At 39.5% G+C, this 19,292-nt stretch overlaps 1 protein-coding gene across 1 annotated transcript; it reads left to right on the top strand.

Annotated features, from left to right (window-relative positions):
• Positions 1-14,454: 14,454 nt before the first annotated feature.
• Positions 14,455-18,882, top strand: LOC141685395 (uncharacterized). The gene is made up of 4 exons (XM_074490498.1): positions 14,455-14,598; positions 14,719-17,876; positions 18,345-18,531; positions 18,673-18,882. The coding sequence occupies exons 1-4, from the start codon at positions 14,455-14,457 to the stop codon at positions 18,880-18,882; spliced, it is 3,699 nt and encodes a 1,232-aa protein (XP_074346599.1).
• Positions 18,883-19,292: the final 410 nt, after the last annotated feature.

Genomic DNA, 19,292 nt, shown 5'->3' with positions numbered 1-19,292 from the left:
TTTAATTGGTTTAAAATCTGCTTAAATTCAGCAAGACAATTCATTTGAACTAGTATGACAATCGGTATGACAATTGATAGTCATACCGAAAGTCATGCCAATACATTTAATTGTCTTATTAGAATTTCTGTTTAGATTAAAATCTGTTATTAATTCAGCAAGATAATTTATTTGAACTAATATGACAATCGGTATGACAATCAATAGTCATACCGAAAGTCTTGCTAGCTCATTTTAATTGTCTTGCTAGTTGTAAATTTTGTCATACCGAAAGTCTTGCTGGCCAAAGAGATTGTCATGCCAGTACATGTTTACATTCGGCTGTTTGATAAAAAGGAGCAGAAGTCTATTATTTCACAATCAATCAAACAGAACATAAACTCAAGAACAAAAGAAAAAGGAGCAGAAAAATATTTCATCTCATCTGCAACTTCTAGATCAATTTCTAGATTGTAAAGTTAAATCCAATCAACTAGAAATACTTATCTTGTTCTTGTGTATCAATCTAGCGGATTAAAATCCCTAGAACTTAATCTCAAATCGCATTTAGCATTTGATCTTTTAATTACAAAAATAGAAAAAGTTCATGTCGAATTTATTCTAGATTTGTAATAATTGATTTGAGATTAATCCCTTGTAACCGATACCGTAGTTGTAACACCTTTCAAGTTTAATAAAAGTTTTATTTAACTTGAATTTTGTTTCACAATTTTATTCCACATTTTATTCGATTAAACGGTATTGTTTGCATTCAACCCCCCCTTCTACAAACAAATTGGGACCTAACAATTGGTATCAGAGCCTTCTGATTAACGTACAAATCTAGATCCTAGACTTTTGTGTTTCTTTCACTTCTTGAATTTTTTATTCACTCAAAAAATTCATAATGACTACACAAAAAGTTGGAACCGTTAAAATTCCACTTTTCGATAAAGAAAATTATGTTATGTGGAAGAAGAAGATGCTACTGTTTTTACAGGTTGCTAATCCCAAATATTTGCAAGTGTTGAAGAAGGGTCCAAAAATTCCTATGGTTATGGAACCAGAGGTAATAGAAAATGATGTGGTGATCACCAAAGCGAGAACTTATGTGAAGGATCCTGAGGACTTCTCTCCTGCTGAAATAGAAGAAGCTTCCCTGGATGCTAGCCTTCAATTAATCTTAGTAGATTCCCTTAATCCCCTGATGAATAGACATGTGATGAATTGTAAAGATTCCAAACATATCTGGGAAACTATTGAGATTATTAATGAAGGCACAGAGGAAGTTAGGGAGAACAAACTAGAAATCCTAACCTCTGAGTATGAATACTTTATATCCAATCCAGGAGAAGGAATCACTGAAGTGTTTGAGAGGTACAATGCATTGATCAACAACCTGAACATTAATGGTAAATACTATTCCATCAGGGAGGTCAACAAAAACTTCCTTTTAACACTGCCAACTCATCTCGAACATAGAATCACTGCCATAAGAGAAGCAAGAGATCTGAGTGAGATTTCTTTGGAAAGGCTCTATGGTGTGTTAAAGACTTATGAGTTGGAGCAGATTCAGCAGAAGGAAGTTTACGGGAAAGGAAGAGTGGTCAGCACGTCTACTGCTCTAGTAGCTGATGAACAACAACAACAACCACAATATCAACAACAATCTCAACAGTCAGAAAGAATGGTACAGTCTTCCAAGGTTGAAGATAATGTGATAGTAGCAGAATTTGATTCTCCTACTACAAATCAATCAGGAGATGATTATTATTCCTTGGAAGAACTGGAGCAATTGGAGGATGAGTCAATGGCCCTGATTGTCAAGAGATTCTCAAATGTCAGATTCAAAAGGAATCCCAAGTTCAAGTACAAGTCCAACTACAACAGATTCCTGAAAGGTGGATCTTCATCCTCTAACACCAGCAGTGGTGGGTATAAAACAGGGATGGTTGATCGAAGCACCATTCGATGCTTCAACTGTAATGAGTTGGGACACTTTGCCACAGAATGCAGGAAGCCAAAACAAGCTAGGAAGAACTCTTACGATTCTAATCAGAAGAGTAAATCTAAAAGGGCGTACCTGGCAAAGGGAAGAAGCTGGGATGATACTGACAGTGAAGATGAAGAAGTTGGGAATCTTGCTCTCATGGCTAGTAATGCAAGCACCTCATCGTCAAGAAAAGAGGTAAAATTTACTGATGCTGAATTAGTTTATCATCTAGGAGGTTCCTTAGATTGTGCTCGTCGTGATAATAAATTGTTAAATCAACAAATCAAAGACCTTGAGAAAGAGGTCAATGAATTGAGACTTGTGCACATTAATCAAGATAAACTAAAAGAACAAGTATCTTTTCTAGAGAATAGAGTTGACTGTTATAGACAACTCGAAACTATTCTCAAAGACAAGATCACCGGTCTTGAGGCTAAGGTTAAAGCTTACTTTAATTCTTGTTCGAAGTCCAAAGAGTTTTACAATAAGCAAGCTGTTAATCAAACACATGGAATAGGTTATGATTACAATGCTGCTATTGGAAAATTAGGCATAAACTCCCCTCCTCATGTATGTGCTAAAGGCAGGGAAGTACCACATGTGCTTAAGGGTGTTGATGAACCCCTATATAAAGAATCAATTGCTGAACCATTTGATGAGACCTCTTTTATTATTCAAGAAGAAATCCGTGCTGAAGATAATGCTAATGGGAAAGCTGTCTCCAAGTCAAGTGTGTCAAAAGTTCCAGTCAAGGTTGTGAAAGCAACTGAGACTAACTCAGACACACATGAGTTGGATAACACAAATGCCATGTCTACCATGCATAAGTTGCCTATTGTTAATCCTTCTCATAAAGCATGTGGTGTTCCTGATTGTATGTCTTGTGCTTTTAATCTGTTGTTTGCTTATTTTAATGGTAAGCATGTTTCTAATGATAAGACTACTCCTCGTCAGCATGTGAATAATAGAAAGCATGATAGGTCTAAGACTGCTAGTCCTCCTAAAGCTAGAAAGGAGACATTTATGCCTAAGCCTAAACAGAAATTTGTCAAGGCTGTTCATAAGGTCAAATGTTCAGTCATTGAGAACGTTGAGAATATTGAAATTAAGAATGTTGTTTTGCCTGATAAAGGCCAATTTTACAAGTATGCCGGACCCAGCCAAGCTTGGGTTCCGAAGAAGGTCTAATCCATTTGTATTGCAGGGCATTAAACAGGTACAACCGGTAGTGTGGATTCTTGACAGCGGATCGTCAAGACATATGACCGGAGATAGAGCCCTGCTATCAAATGTGGTTGAGAAAGCTGGCCCAGTGGTTACCTTTGGAGATAACAGCAAAGGTTTAACGGAGGGATATGGCTATTTGCTAGCTGGAAATGTTATCATTGAAAATGTATATGTTGTGCAAGGACTTGAACACAATCTGCTTAGCATTAGTCAGTTCTGTGACAACGGCTACAATGTTTTATTCGACAAGCTGAAGTGTCAGATTCTGCACAAGAAAAGTGAAAAACCCTCCTTAATGGGAATCCGGAAAGGAAATCTGTTCGTAGCTGACATGAACTCTGGAAGCAATCTTGAAGTCAATTGTTTCTATGCAAAGGCATCGTCAGATGAGAGTTGGCTATGGCACAAGAGACTTTCTCATCTCAATTTCAAAACAATGAATTCTCTTGTCAAAAGAGAATTGGTAAGAGGTCTGCCTCAGCTGGAATTCTCTCCAGAAGGACTATGTGAGGCTTGCCAGAAAGGAAAGTCAAAGAAAGCAAGTCACAAAGGCACTGACACATCTTCCATAACTGGTGTTCTGCAATTATTGCACATTGATTTATTTGGTCCAGTTAATATCCTTTCTATGTCAAAGAAGTGTTACTGTCTTGTGATAGTTGATGACTATTCCAAGTATACGTGGGTTTTATTTCTTCACTCTAAGGATGAAACACCACAAGTTGTGATTGATCATATCAAGATGATTGAGTTAGATTCTAACGTCCCTGTTAGAGCAATAAGGTCAGATAATGGGACAGAATTCAAGAATGCACTTCTCAATGGATTCTGTACAGACAAAGGGATTATCAGACAATTTTCAGCTCCTAGAACCCCTCAGCAAAATGGAGTGGTAGAAAGGAAGAATCGTATATTGATTGAAGCTGCAAGAACGATGTTAAGTGAATCAGGTCTTCCAATGTACTTTTGGGCTGAAGCTGTCAATACTGCATGTTATACTCAGAATCGAACTCTAATCAACAAAGACTTCATGAAAACTCCTTATGAGATTTTGAATGAACAGAAACCTTCTATCAAATACTTTCATGTATTTGGTGCCAGATGCTTCGTGCTCAAGGATGGAGATGATCGTCGTGGTAAGTTCGAGGCAAAGGCATATGAGGGTATTTTTGTTGGATATGGAAGAAGATCATATAGAGTGTATATCATTGATCAACACAAAGTAACTGAAAGTGTCAATGTTACATTTGATGACACTAAACTCCCTAGTATCCAAATTGAAGATCCTTCTGAGAAACTGAAGTTTGATGATACGTCAGATTCAGAATCAGAACATGGTCAAGTACCTGAGGTTGTTGCTGGTGAAGAACCTGTTAATCCTGATGATACTCAAGGTAATAGTGATGGAAACTTTGGCAACAATGGAGATACCACTGCTACTGACGGAGAATCTTCAAGTCAACATGGCAACAACTCAGGGGGAGATGCTGAAGGATCATCTAGTAGGACACAACATCACAATGAATTTCAAGGCGAATCATCAAGATCAAGTCTTCCAAGACAGACTGTCTGGAATAAAGCTCACCCTTTTGAGTTGATTATTGGTGATCCAGATGTTGGAGTCAGAACTAGACGTGCTACTCAAAATGAGTGTCTGTTCTCAGGATTTCTTTCTGAGATGGAACCTAAGAAAATTGAAGAAGCACTGACTGATCCAGATTGGGTGATTGCTATGCAAGATGAACTCAATCAGTTTGAAAGTCAACAAGTCTGGAAACTGGTACCTAGGCCTGTACACAAGAAAGCTGTTGGTATTAGGTGGGTATTCAGGAATAAACTAGATGAAGATGGTGTGGTTACAAGAAACAAGGCAAGACTGGTAGCTAAAGGGTATTCTCAAGCTGAAGGCATTGATTATGATGAAACCTATGCTCCAGTGGCTAGACTTGAGGCCATCAGGATATTTCTGGCATTCGCAGCATTTTCAAACTTTAAAGTTTATCAAATGGATGTCAAGAGCGCCTTTCTGAATGGAAAGCTGGATGAAGAGGTATATGTAGAGCAACCTCCTGGTTTTGAAGATCCAGATCATTTGGATTTTGTCTTCTTTCTTTTCAAGGCTATCTATGGGCTAAAACAGTCTCCAAGAAAATGGTATGACACTCTCTCTGAATTTCTTATTGAAAATAGCTTTATTAGAGGTGTCATAGACAAAACTCTCTTTTCTAAAACACATAAGAAGGATACTATATTAGTCCAAGTCTATGTGGATGATATAATATTTGGGTCTACTAATGATAATCTCTGTAAGAGATTTGCTAAGTTAATGCACAGCAAGTTTAAAATGAGCATGATGGGAGAGCTGAAGTTCTTTCTTGGATTACAAGTAAATCAAAGGTTAGATGGAACATTTATTTGTCAATCCAAGTATCTCAAGGAACTCCTCAAAAAGTACAATCTAGAGGATTCTGCATCAGCAAGGACTCCATCAACTACAGCTGTCAAGCTTGGACCATGTGAAAACTCCATTAAGGTAGATGTCACAAGCTACAGAGGTATGATTGGCTCGTTACTCTATCTTACTGCAAGTAGACCAGATATTATGTATGCTACATGTTTATGTGCAAGGTTCCAAGCGGATCCTAGAGATATTCATCTCGTTGCTGTTAAACGAATCTTAAGATATCTTAAGGGAACACCAAATCTAGGTATTTGGTACCCTAAAGAATCTGGTTTTAACCTTGTTGGATATACAGATTCAGATTACGCAGGAAGTGTTGTTGATAGGAAAAGCACCTCAGGAAGTTGTCAATTCCTAGGAAGCAGGCTAGTCTCATGGTACAGCAAGAAACAGCAAACAGTTTCCAACTCAACGGCCGAGGCTGAATATATTGCTGCTGGAAGCTGCTGTGCTCAGATCTTGTGGATTAGGAACCAACTCCGAGACTATGGCTCTGTATTGAACAAGATTCCTATTTTATGTGACAATACAAGTGCAATAGCCATCACCAACAACCCTGTGCAGCACTCGAGGACAAAGCACATTGACATCAGGTATCATTTTATTAGAGAGAACGTCATGAATGGTACTGTTGAACTATTTTTTGTTCCAACAGAAGAACAAATAGCAGATATTTTCACTAAACCACTTGACGAATCCACATTTACCAGATTAGTTGGTAAATTGGGCATGTTGAATAGTTTTAGTGATTAATTTAGTTAATATCTGGGATCTGTTCTTGAATGAATTTACAAATGAATTTTTCATAAATGAAAAATTCATTTGCAAATTTATTTTATCATTTTATCATATTTCTTGCTTATTTCTATGTAATATATATATTATCTTACCTATTTTTATTTTCCCTACTTGTTAATTTAAAATATCTCAGAATATTTTATTTCCTCTAAAAATATTTTACTATGAATTTTATTTGCTAAAATTCAATAGAAATCTATTTTTAGAATAAAAATAATAAATTCTGATATATTGTCTTTGTTTCTGTAAATATTATAAGTCTGTATTTCAGTTTTACTATTTTGTAAATATTTTCTGATATTTTTACTAAGTTATATAAGTCTTTATAAATTTATATATGTGTGTGTTTCTGTGTTTAAAGCTGATATGACAATCGGCAAGACAATTGAAATTGTCTTGCTGAAAGTCATTTCAGTTTAAATTTTGTTTATTATATTATTCAGAACAATTTTATACTGGCAAGACAATCGGTATGACTATCAATTGTCTTGCCAGTTATAAACCATATATATAATTATTTTCCTTTTATTATTATACTGGTATGACAATCGGTTTGACTATCAGATTGTCATACCAGTTATAATTTTAGTATTTATTCTATTTTTTTTTCTTTTCCTTCTTTTGCCTGGTATGACAATCGGTATGACAATCCCGGATTGTCATACCAGCTGTAATATAAAGGCGTGTGTTTGTTTTTTTTTTTAAACCATTTCAACAGTTCATTTTTTTTAGGTCGAACAGTTTTCTCTCTTCTCTCTCTTCGAACTAAAACCAACGAATTGCTTCCTTCCTTGCTCGAGTTTTTACTCAGCAAACTGAATCTTCACTCCTGTGATATATACTTACATATATATACATACAGGAGTGCTGTCAAAATTTTCAAATTTTTTTATATATATCAGTTTGCCCCTTCAAATTCAATTTGTGTTTGTTGATTTTGAACCTTTTATTTTTATTTTAATTTCTGATTTGTGTCTTTTGGCTTTTCAAAACTGCGTTTGTGAGTTAAGAATTTTAACGAGATACATTTCTGTCTAAATTTTTTGATTATAATTAATTTAATTCGAATTATTAAATTAATTTAATTAATTCGAATTTTCTTAATATTATTCTTAAAATTCTGAAAGCGTGTGTCTTATTATTATTTTAAATGGCTCTCAATTTCCAAATTGTCGCGCATAATCAGGTTGGTTATTTTAATCCGGAAAAATGTGATGTTGAAAAATTTAAGCCATGGATTAGATTTTTAAATGACCATTCGATTGTTAGCTCTGCTATTAAATCAAATGTGATTTTAAACGTCGATCTACTTAGACTGATTTGCACAACCTCTACTGTGGCCGATGATTCAAAATCTTTTTCATTCACCGTTGCAAACACACAGTATGTAGTTGATGAAACAGTCGTCAATCGTGTGTTAAATTTTCCACTAGACAATTTCTGTAATTTACCCTCTGAAAATGATATCACAAATTTTTTCAATGCTATTCACTATCAGGGGGTGATCAATTTAACCAAACTTTCTAAATCAAATTTGGTGTCTGAATGGGATATTTTCTTCGATACACTTTCCAAAGTGTTTGCCAACTGCACAAAATCCAATTTTCATAACATCACTTCCACTCTGCAGTATATTGGTCTGGCGGTTGTTTTCAATCAAAGGATCAATTTTGGCAAACTACTTTTTCCCATTCTCTTGAGACGTCTAACTTCTGCTTTACGTGATCATTCTACAAATCGTAGGGTATCATGTTACTATGCTCGTTTTCTCATGCTTATAGCAGATCATCTTCTCACACCTGAACACAAAGCCCTTTTTGCTAACTCTGCAGTAACCGAACCCCCTCCAGTTAGCAAAAAGATTTACACTCGCCAAGACACAACCTTCAAATTCATGCAAGTTCCAGTACTTGTATCTGCTTTCATGGCCACTTATATTCCTTTACCTATTTTCAATCTTCCCGGCCATGAACAGCAACCTCAACCTCCAGTGGTTCAAGCCACCCAGGCTCCTCCAACATCAGATGCTCTTCCATTACAGGTAGTAATTCCTCACTCTCACTCCCTTCCTACTTCTGTTGAAAGACCCCCAATGGTTGATAGGGCTGACCATGAAGTTGTAGAACCACAGCTTCAATCCCAGGTCATAGAGCCAAACACAGAGTCACATTCTATCTCAACCTTTCCCCCACTGTCTAAAATGTTACCCAGAAGATTACTAGGAAGTAGTACATTGTTAAATATGAGTGAACCCTCAACTCTGCCTCCTCCTAAGAAAAGAAGAACATATTCTAAGGCATCTGAAAGCCCATCCTTGTCCTCCCAACAGGACATGGACTTTGAAATGGCCAATGAACAGTTACTAGAGGCATTCTCTCAACAGGATGCATCTATTGAAATTCGCCATAGGGCCATGGCATCTTGTACTGAGTCAAGCACAATTCCATTACTCACAATGGAACCATACACTTCCCCAGCTCATACTCAGGACACACGGCGAGGAGTGCACGTAGAGTCGTTTACAGTGCCTGCCATAGTTACGGCAGAAGAGCAGTCACATGCTTCAGAGGGAAAATCTGACTCTCCGCCATCTTTAATAGAGTCATTTTCTCCCCTCCCAGATCCAACACCTCTGGCTCCCTTATGGGATTCTCCACTCGCAGATTTATCTGGAGAAAGTGGAGGGCAACTCGGTCAATCTATCCCTGAAGCAATTCAGACATCTATTCCAAAAGATTTGATAGTATTGACTGAGGATCGGGACTCGCGAATTCCCATTGCACCACCACTGACCTCTCTTGAAGAGGCTAGGGTGATTTTTAATGCAGGTACAGAAGAACAGCAACAGGAAGACTCCTCACGAGCAATTATATTGAGAGAAACACATGCACGTGAGGTGAGTGAACCAAACACGAGTGAAATTCAGGTGAGAGCACACACAGACACTGATACTGTAAACCTGTTAGCTCAGATTGCTGCCCTAAAAGAAGAACTTGCTAAAAGCCAAGCTGAAGCTCAAGCATTCAAAGCACAAGTGGTTGAACGGTCTTCTTCTTCCACCTCTGTCAACAATCAGCTTGCAATCATAAGGAATGACATCTCAGATCTAAAGACCACTGTAATACCAAAGCTCAATTCCATTCAGGACACTCCAACTTTATCAGCTGATGACATATCCAACTTCTGCTCTCTACACACAAGAATGACTTCTCTTGAAGACCTCGTTGAGATGAATCATTCACTGGACTCCTCAAGATTTCTAAAGATAGAGACGGGCATGGAACATCTCAATGAAGGGATGAAGCACCTATATTTCATAATCAAGAATTCTCATTGCCCTAATGAAGAACAAAGAACTTATTTTGAAGGACCGTCTGGTGGAGGATCAGGCTCTGGAGGTGATGGAGGTTCCAAAGGAAAGTCAGTAGAGGATCCCTCAACTAAGGGGGAGAAGAAAGGAAGTAGTGCCAAAGGGAAAGAAAAAGATACCTCTGCTGGAAAAAAAGGAAAGGCTGATGATGTCTACTACAGTGGAGAACATGATGACTTTGATATTTTTGACATTCCCACTGAACCAGTTCAGGAAGATAAAGATGGGTTATTTGAAGCTGAAGAGGAAAGTGATTTTGGAGAATGGGAAGAAGAAGCTCAAGTGGATCCTATGTTTGAGAAAGAATTTCAGAAGGAGCAGTCAGAGATGAAAAGAAAAGAAGCTGAACTCAAGAAGGTCTCTCAGATCATTGACATGAGAAAAAACATTCAAAGAACAGAAACTCTTCAAAAGCAACGTCTTCATGACATTAAGGCTCAAGAAAGGAGAAAAGATGTCAGACTAAAGATTGGTGAAAAATGGGATGAAGCTAGGAGAGTACTTGATATGCCTCAGCTGAGCACTAACAATGATAGGCAGTTCTTACATCTTCTTGACAAGCTGGAAATCTCAAATCCTAACAATGACATGTACATGAATGCTATCAAGACTGAAGTCTCAAGGATCACAGCTGCTTTTGATAGATCCCTAAATGAGATGAGCATTTTTGTATATTGTCAGAGTGAAGGATCATTCAAGGTGTCACTTCATCTATTTGAGAATCGTTCTTTGTCAGAGATTTGGGTTCTTTTAAACAAAGTCAAAAGAAGCTCAGAATTGAATGAAGTTCTTTGAGAAAGGCTTAAAGAGTTTGCCAGCAGGGCTAGTCCTCAAGTGGTCAACAATCCTCATCAGGTGAGATTCTTTAAGTCTGATTGTCTTCAAATCTGTCAGCTAGATGTACAATCTCTTAAAGACTACTCAGCTAAGCATCTGGTCTGGATGGAACATCATTTGAGAACTGCTGGATATTCATCCATGTTGAAGACTCAAGCTGCTGACTTGATTCAAGCTTATTGTGAAAAGAATGTTAAAAGATACAATCAACTCAAGAATAAACTGAAGTCAGTTGGAGTTCAACCAGTCAGACCAGCAAGCTTCACTTCAGAAAAGGATCGTGTCTTTTACAAGGAATTGCTTCAAGATTTAGAAGAAGGTGAAGTCAGAAGAGAAGACAACTGAAGTCAATTAGCTCAAAACTCAATGTAATATGATTAGAGCTTTATGAATCAAGATAGTCTAATGTAGTTATATGTTCAGGCTAGAGGAACATCTATCTTGTATTCACTTGTAAATTTCATTTGGAATCTGGAAAATGTTAAATATAATCCAGAACTTTTCTGCTATTTACTTTACATTACTGTTTATATCTTTTTCTTATTTGTTAGTTGAGTTATCCTCTAGGTATTTGTTGTTATTGTCTAACAAGCAAATAGGGGGAGATTGAAAGGTATATGTCATAGCCTACTCGTTTATTCGAGTATTTAACTCAACTCAAATAAGAATGTAATAAGTAAATAGTGGATCAATCGTCAGTGAGATCTCACAATGTAACATCTGTCAAAGAATAAAGAAACATTGTTCATCTGCAGACTTGAAGATTCACTGGAAGAAGTTCAAGAATTTGATCATGCCTCAGTGATATAAATCAAGATCGTGGATTTAATCAAGTGACAGAGATCTCGTCCGGGTATCATTTATTACAAGAATTCAATCAGAATATCGAAGTCAAGACATGAAGAAACGTCACAGAAGTTAGTCACTCATGAACCAGACAGTACATCGAGTGTCAGCATTGAAGTGGCGGAATTGATTCATAAGTCTCAGTGACTTTCAGAAGATTGTCAGAAGAATGGATGCTGCTCAGGGTTAGTATTAATTCTCTATTAATTAATTAAGTCATATAATTTAATTAAGAAAATAAATTATATCTGCAAAGATTAATTTATTGATTAATTGAATTAAATTGATTAATTAATTTAGAATTAATATTAAGGATTTACAAGATTTTAATTGGTTTAAAATCTGCTTAAATTCAGCAAGACAATTCATTTGAACTAGTATGACAATCGGTATGACAATTGATAGTCATACCGAAAGTCATGCCAATACATTTAATTGTCTTATTAGAATTTCTGTTTAGATTAAAATCTGTTATTAATTCAGCAAGACAATTTATTTGAACTAATATGACAATCGGTATGACAATCAATAGTCATACCGAAAGTCTTGCTAGCTCATTTTAATTGTCTTGCTAGTTGTAAATTTTGTCATACCGAAAGTCTTGCTGGCCAAAGAGATTGTCATGCCAGTACATGTTTACATTCGGCTGTTTGATAAAAAGGAACAGAAGTCTATTATTTCATAATCAATCAAACAGAACACAAACTCAAGAACAAAAGAAAAAGGAGCAGAAAAATATTTCATCTCATCTGCAACTTCAAGATCAATTTCTAGATTGTAAAGTTAAATCCAATCAACTAGAAATACTTATCTTGTTCTTGTGTATCAATCTAGCGGATTAAAATCCCTAGAACTTAATCTCAAATCGCATTTAGCATTTGATCTTTTAATTACAAAAATAGAAAAAGTTCATGTCGAATTTATTCTAGATTTGTAATAATTGATTTGAGATTAATCCCTTGTAACCGATACCGTAGTTGTAACACCTTTCAAGTTTAATAAAAGTTTTATTTAACTTGAATTTTGTTTCACAATTTTATTCCACATTTTATTCGATTAAACGGTATTGTTTGCATTCAACCCCCCTTCTACAAACAAATTGGGACCTAACAATAAGATCTAAATCAGATTCGTTCCCACAGAGACTGGTTTAGGTTAAGTTCAATTTATGCACCTATGCAACAATATATGGTTATCACTCAATGCTAAGACAAATAACAAATTGGGTTTTTATTAAACTAAGAGATTATACTAAATAACATTAACTAAGAGAATTGAGGTTAAATTAATATATATGATAAACATGGGATTCTAACTTCATTACTACTCCATTCAATAGCCTTATTGTTCTTAACCTTGGCATGTGATGGTGATGACACTAATCAGATAACACAAAACTGATAAACGCCAACTTTCGTTGCACGAGTACCATTCTACCAGACATCCACAAAAGAGATAGAAGCTGAATAGGCACTAATTATATCGAGACCCTATATGTCTATAGAATTTGACAACATAACGGTTTAAGCACAAGTTATCTATCTTGATTACATAGGGCAAGTAAAACGGTTAGAGTTACCTACGAATCATGCATAACAAATACATGAACCTATGCTAGCATGGCAAGTTCTAAACCTCTATATTCACTGTCGCTTCAGTAGAGATTAACACGCTATCTTATATGTTAGCTACGCACATAAGACGAATAAGCACAACCATACTAGGATATCAATCAATCACCATACACCAAGATATCGAAACAATTAACCATTGAAATCCATAAGTAAATCCGTTAGAATCCCATGACAACGATTAGCCCATAATCGAACTCATCGTTACCATGGGTTCCAATGAAAGCATGGTATAAACAAGGTCTTAATAAACTAAATAATAATCAAAGTACGAATAAACGAGATCTAGGTTCAACAAGAACGAAAACGAGCATCCAAAGTTACAACTAATTCAAAGAATTACAAGTTGAAAACAAGATCTTCTTTTTCGGAGTTGTTCAGTGCTTCTAGGTCTTCTCCTTGGTATCCCAATCTTCCCGGATGATGAAAACCCTTTTTTTAAGTATATATACGCCCCTAGTGGACCTGGACCCTTAAAATCGTCAAATTCTACTCAAAAAAGGCTTTTTCAGCGAAATCAGCGACCAGCCGCGCCCTGAGCGGCCGCTCAGCTCTGCTGAGCGGGCGCTCAGCTACTGACTGGAAAAATATTCTGATGAATCTTGTTTTGACCATAACTTGAGTTCTACTCGTTAAAATTAGGCGATTCAACTGCCCACGCGAAGCTATTGAGATTCTCTACAACTTGACAATGACCTTGGCTTCCAATTCTGATCACTTTTCATCATATTTCCTTTAAAAGCTCTTTTCTTCATTTAACTAATACCTGAAATGCAATAACACAAAAACACATCAAAATACCAACAACTTGAGTCCAAAACACCAATTTAAGCTTGTAATAAAGCATTCCAGGTGGATATAAAATCCACTTATCAAATATGAACCCTACGTTCCGCCAATGACTGATCGTCCCACGCTGGACGTTGGGGGACAACCACCTGTGCTCATCAGCAATGCCGACTTGTTGGAACAACTGTATCGCATGGGCGATGCTTTGAATGTTTTCGATTCAAGGTTGAGAACTGTGGAATGGCGCAAGGCCAGGAGGGGTCTTCGCCACAACCGAGTGACTCGTGCACCTGGAAAAGCACCCATGACTGATAGGAATGCCTCAGCCGGCCATGGCCGCACCGAAGGAGGGCGTGAGCCGATAACCCCGCGACACCTGGACTATTCTAATGACACGTCCCCAATCATCGAGCTAGTGGAAGAAGATGCTGATGGACGGGAAATTCTGCGGACAGATACCCGGGGAGCCACCCATCCGCACCGGTCTGGACGTAGTCTCGAGGAACGCCGACAGGCGGAGTAGATGCCGGAAAACCAGCAACGGGGCTTCGCAGCTTTGAAAGATCGCTTGGGGATCCGCTTGGGCGATGATGATTTAAGAATGGTGTTACTTGAATGGCAGAAAGAAGCTGATCGCGGAGATGTGACGCCCCATGATACAACGCGTGTGCCCCTGAATTCCCAGGAAAATCGGGAGCGGCACCGCGATCCAACGCGTATGCCCCTGAATTCCCAGGAAAATCGGGAGCGGCACCACGATCCAACGCGTGTGCCCCTGAATTCCCAGGAAAATCGGAAGCGGCACCACGATCATGAGAGAGCTCCTCCTCGCAGATCGTTGGATCGATATGGGCGTGGGTATGGAAACGATCGTTGGAGAAGGCCCCAATGGAGAGGAAGAGGTGGAGGCCGAGGTAGATATTTAGAGGTATACCGTCGCGATAATTACCGCGGCCACCTTGATTCCCGCTGGAATAACCAAGCAGATGGCTATGATTATGCTGAACATGATGATCATAGAAATATAGAAAACTATGATCGCGGTACGGCTCGGGGCCGCGACCAAGGTGGAGAAGAGAATCAAGGGAGAAATCAAGGACGAAATCCTGAAGTAATTGTGATACCCGAAGACGTCCAGAATACGAACCAGCAGCAAGCCCTTCCCGGAGGAAATCAAGTGGAGGTACCTCCATTACAGCCCCAAGGTCCGCAGCCTCAAATGCAGACCATTCCAGGCGTGGGAACTTTCAATGTGGGAGATTTAAAAAGGCTACTTAACCACTTGGAAGGCAGGGTGACGGCCACAGCTGAAATCCCTTCCCCATTTTTGGTGGCAGTAAGAGAGGCACAGTTGCCGGCCGGGTATCGCAACACTACTAGCGATCTCCGTTTCCACGGAAACTCAGATCCGGTGGAATTCCTGGGTCGTTTTAATATAGAGATGGATGTTTACCAAGTCTCGGACTTGGCTCGATGCCGTCTCTTAGCGGCAACCTTTAGAGAAATTGCCCAACAGTGGTTTCAAAAGCTCGGGCCAGGAGTGATCACCTCATGGGATCAGATGAAGACTCTGTTCTTAACCAAGTTCCAAGCCGCGGTAAGATACGCGCCCTCTGTCACAACTCTTGTCAATGTTAGGCAAAGGGAAAATGAAAGCTTGACATCGTACTTCAAAAGGTTCAACGCTGAATCTACTAGTGTGAGGGGAACATCGGACGAAGCCTTGAAAAGCTTCTTGATCGCAGGATTAAGGGTTGGCTCGGACTTTTGGAAGCACTTGCTAGGGAAAGACCCGACTACTCTAGCAGATGTCTTCGCTTTGGCAGAATCTTTTAAAGCTATAGAACAATCTCTGGCAGAAGTGCAACCGACTTCACAGTCAAGTCAGAGAAGCAAAGGAAGGAAGAGGGATAGGTCTCCGAGCCCAAGGTACCGAAGAAGTAGTCGAAGCCCAGACCGGGTGAATACAGCAAGCACAAGGAGGGGATGGAGTCCTCCCTTAAACTATGACTACTGGACAAGCCGGTACACACCTCTGGTCACATCTATCGAGCATATCTATGAAGTAAACAAAAATAAAGGGCTATTTAGAAAACCTGAAGCTTTATCATCATGGCAAAGCAAAGACAAGAAAAAATATTGCGAATACCATGAATCATCCGGACATAACACGCATGAGTGCCGACATTTAAAAGATGAAATTGAAGCACTTATTAAGGAAGGATACCTCGGAGAATGGGTAGTCAAGGAAGTAAGGAAGCACAAGGATGACAGAACAAGGGAAGAAGAAAGACGAGCCCCGTGCGGGTCGAACAACGATACCCTGGAGGATAGTAAATTTGTCAAGGATGGCAGTATCCGAACAAGCTACGGGGGAGATCCTGGGATGGAATGCAGCAACCGAGCCTTGGCAAGATACGCTAGGGAAGCCCGGTTCAGGCCTCTCATGGACATTCATAGGGTGGAAACTCGGCCGCCCAAAGTATTTAAGGGTGAGTCCATGGATATCACCTTCAGAGAAGCAGATGCCCGATGGGTACTTCATCCCCACAATGATGCGCTGGTTATTTCCATCCAAATCGGAACCAAAAATGTCCATAGAGCCTTCATGGATAATGGAAGCTCGACAAATATCCTCTATTACAGCACCTTCAAAAAGATGAGACTACCTGATCAGGATATGTCGGGGGAAGACTCGTGGGTCTATGGTTTTTCAGGCGCAGGAGTTAGAGTCATGGGATCGATTCGGCTGCCATGTACTTTGAGGGAAAGCCCATTGTCGGTAACAAAGATGCTTGAATTTAAGGTCCTGAATCAGGAATCATCCCACAACGTGTTGTTGGGACGACCTTTTCTGCGGGAGATGAGAGTTATCACTTTCATTCACCACCTAACTATCAAATTTCCAATGCCAAATGGGGTGGGAAGTATAAAGGGTTCCCAGTATGACTCTCTGGAGTGCTACAGGCAAGCTATGAAAGGCTTTAGAAAAGACTCCCATGTCGAAGATACTCCGGACATAGATCAAGAAAAAAGTATTGAGCAACCAATTGAGGAAATCCGAGTCCACTATTATGTTGAGCAAGAAGATGAGCATCCCTCCGGGCTGCCCCCAACAATGTTGTACTTGGAAGACATGATCAGAATTGAGATGTTGGAAGAAGAGGAGGCGATGGATAACATAGTCCAAACAGATTTCCATGGGGAACGGTTAGAAGGGAGATTCGATGTCTTGCAAATCCTCGAACAGGATGATGCTCTTCCCCCTGAAGGAGCATCCTTACCCGCAAAATATATTAAAGAAGTTGATGCCCCTGCTATGCAAGGTGCGCCTTCTAAAGAAGTCGACGCTCCTCCTAAAGGGGATGCGCCTTCTCTACAAGATAATGAAATTCGCGATTCGCCTGACCTGGATCCCCGGATACCAATGCCGATGGAAAAGATGGGGCCAGCAGAAGATACGATCGAAATCCCTGTCGATGAAAAAGATCCGAGTAAGGTTTTGAGAATAGGATCCCTGTTGACACCAAGTTTAAAGGAAGGTCTTTCAATATTTATGTTGGCGAACCTTGATGTATTTCCATGGAGCCATTCTGATATGGTAGGAATTAATCCGGAGATAATGTGTCACCGATTGAATATCGACCCCAAACATAAGGGGGTTCAACAAAAACGAAGGGCCGTAAGTGGAGAGAGAGTTATAGCCCTAGCAGAGGAAGTAGATAGGCTCTTGGATGTCGGACTAATCTGGGAATCCTTCTACCCAGAATGGCTAGCAAACCCGGTGTTGGTAAAAAAGCCCAACGACAAATGGGGAACATGCGTGGATTTCACCAATCTGAATAAGGCGTGCCCGAAAGATAGTTTTCCCCTACCAAGAATTGATCAGTTGGTCGACGCCACGGCAGGACATGCCTTGCTCAGCTTCATGGACGCATACTCCGGGTATAACTAAATCCTTATGTATGAGCCGGACTAGGAGCACACCTCTTTTATCACTGATAGAGGGCTTTACTGCTATATCGGAATGCCATTTGGTCTGATCAACGCCGGCGCCACTTATCAGAGATTGGTAAATAAAATGTTCAAGAAGCAGATTGGGAAAACAATGGAAGTGTATGTGGATGACATGCTCATAAAATCGAAAAAGGTGGAAGACCACATCACCGACTTAGCTGAAATGTTCCATATTCTGAGAAAATATAAGATGAAACTAAACCCGCAGAAGTGTGTGTTCGGCGTGGAGTAGGGAAAATTCTTGGGATTCATGGTCAACCACCGGGGGATTGAGGCTAACCCGGCAAAAATCAAAGTTCTGCTAGACATGAAATCTCCCACCAGCGTCAAACAAGTATAAAGCCTGACAGGAAGGATTGCGGCCCTGAATCGATTTGTCTCAAAGTCATCGGATAGGTGCAAAGAATTCTTCAAGGCAATCAAAGGAAGAGGGAAGGATTTTTTGTGGACTCCTGAGTGTGAAGAAGCTTTTCTGAAAATCAAGGAGCAGTTGGGAAATCCTCCGATGTTGGCCAAACCAGAAGACGGAGAGACATTGATTCTTTATTTGGCGGTGTCTGAATATTCCGTCAGCGCGGTATTGGTAAAGGAAGAAGCAAGCCACCAGTGGCCCGTATACTATGTGAGCAAAAGGTTGTTGGATGCGGAAACCAGATATACCAACATGGAGAAACTAGTGTACGCACTTATTCTTGCAGCATGAAAGCTAAGACCATACTTTCAGGCTCATCGAATAGAAGTTCGCACCGCTTATCCGCTTCGGCATATTCTACATAAACATGAATCGTCAGGGAGAATGTTAAAATGGGTAGTGGAGCTAGGAAAATTCGATTTGGAATATTGTCCTCGCACGGCAATCAAGGGACAAGCGCTGGCTGATTTCATACTTGAGTTTGATGCAGAAGTCGATGATAAGGCCATAGTGTTGGCATAACCAACCTCACAAGGAAGTCACCGGGATGAAAAGAGGCAGGAACTCCCACACCCTTGGTGGATATTACATGTGGACGGGGCCGTAAACAACAATGGATCAGATGCCGGAATTGTCTTAATCACTCCGGAGGGACACCGTTTGATGAGTGCTATCCATTTCAAGTTCTATGCTACTAACAATGATGCTGAGTATGAAGCCTTGATCAACGGTCTGAAATTAGCTCTGGAGGTAGGGGTCGTGAATCTGATAGTTCGGAGCGATTCCGAATTAGTTGTGAACCAGGTCAACGGAGGTTTCCAAGCCCGGGGACCACGAACGGAGCTATATATGAGATGTGCGCAACGTCTACTGAATTTTTTTTCAAATGCCAGGCTAGAAAGCGTTCCGCGAGAAGAAAATAGTAATGCGGA

This window comes from Apium graveolens, chromosome 9, assembly GCF_009905375.1.
Source record: "Apium graveolens cultivar Ventura chromosome 9, ASM990537v1, whole genome shotgun sequence".
NCBI lineage: Eukaryota > Viridiplantae > Streptophyta > Magnoliopsida > Apiales > Apiaceae > Apium > Apium graveolens.
Note: the sequence above shows the minus strand (reverse complement) of the source record. Positions and strands in the feature narration are given on the sequence as shown.

Bases quoted from the DNA above. Each gene is read 5' to 3' on its own strand.
- LOC141685395 (XM_074490498.1), top strand. From the start codon at position 14,455: ATGCCGGAAAACCAGCAACGGGGCTTCGCAGCTTTGAAAGATCGCTTG. The intron at 14,599-14,718 runs GTGCCCCTGAAT...CTGAATTCCCAG, and splicing joins CGCCCCATGATACAACGCGT to GAAAATCGGAAGCGGCACCA. The intron at 18,532-18,672 runs GTAAAGGAAGAA...CCATACTTTCAG, and splicing joins ATTCCGTCAGCGCGGTATTG to GCTCATCGAATAGAAGTTCG.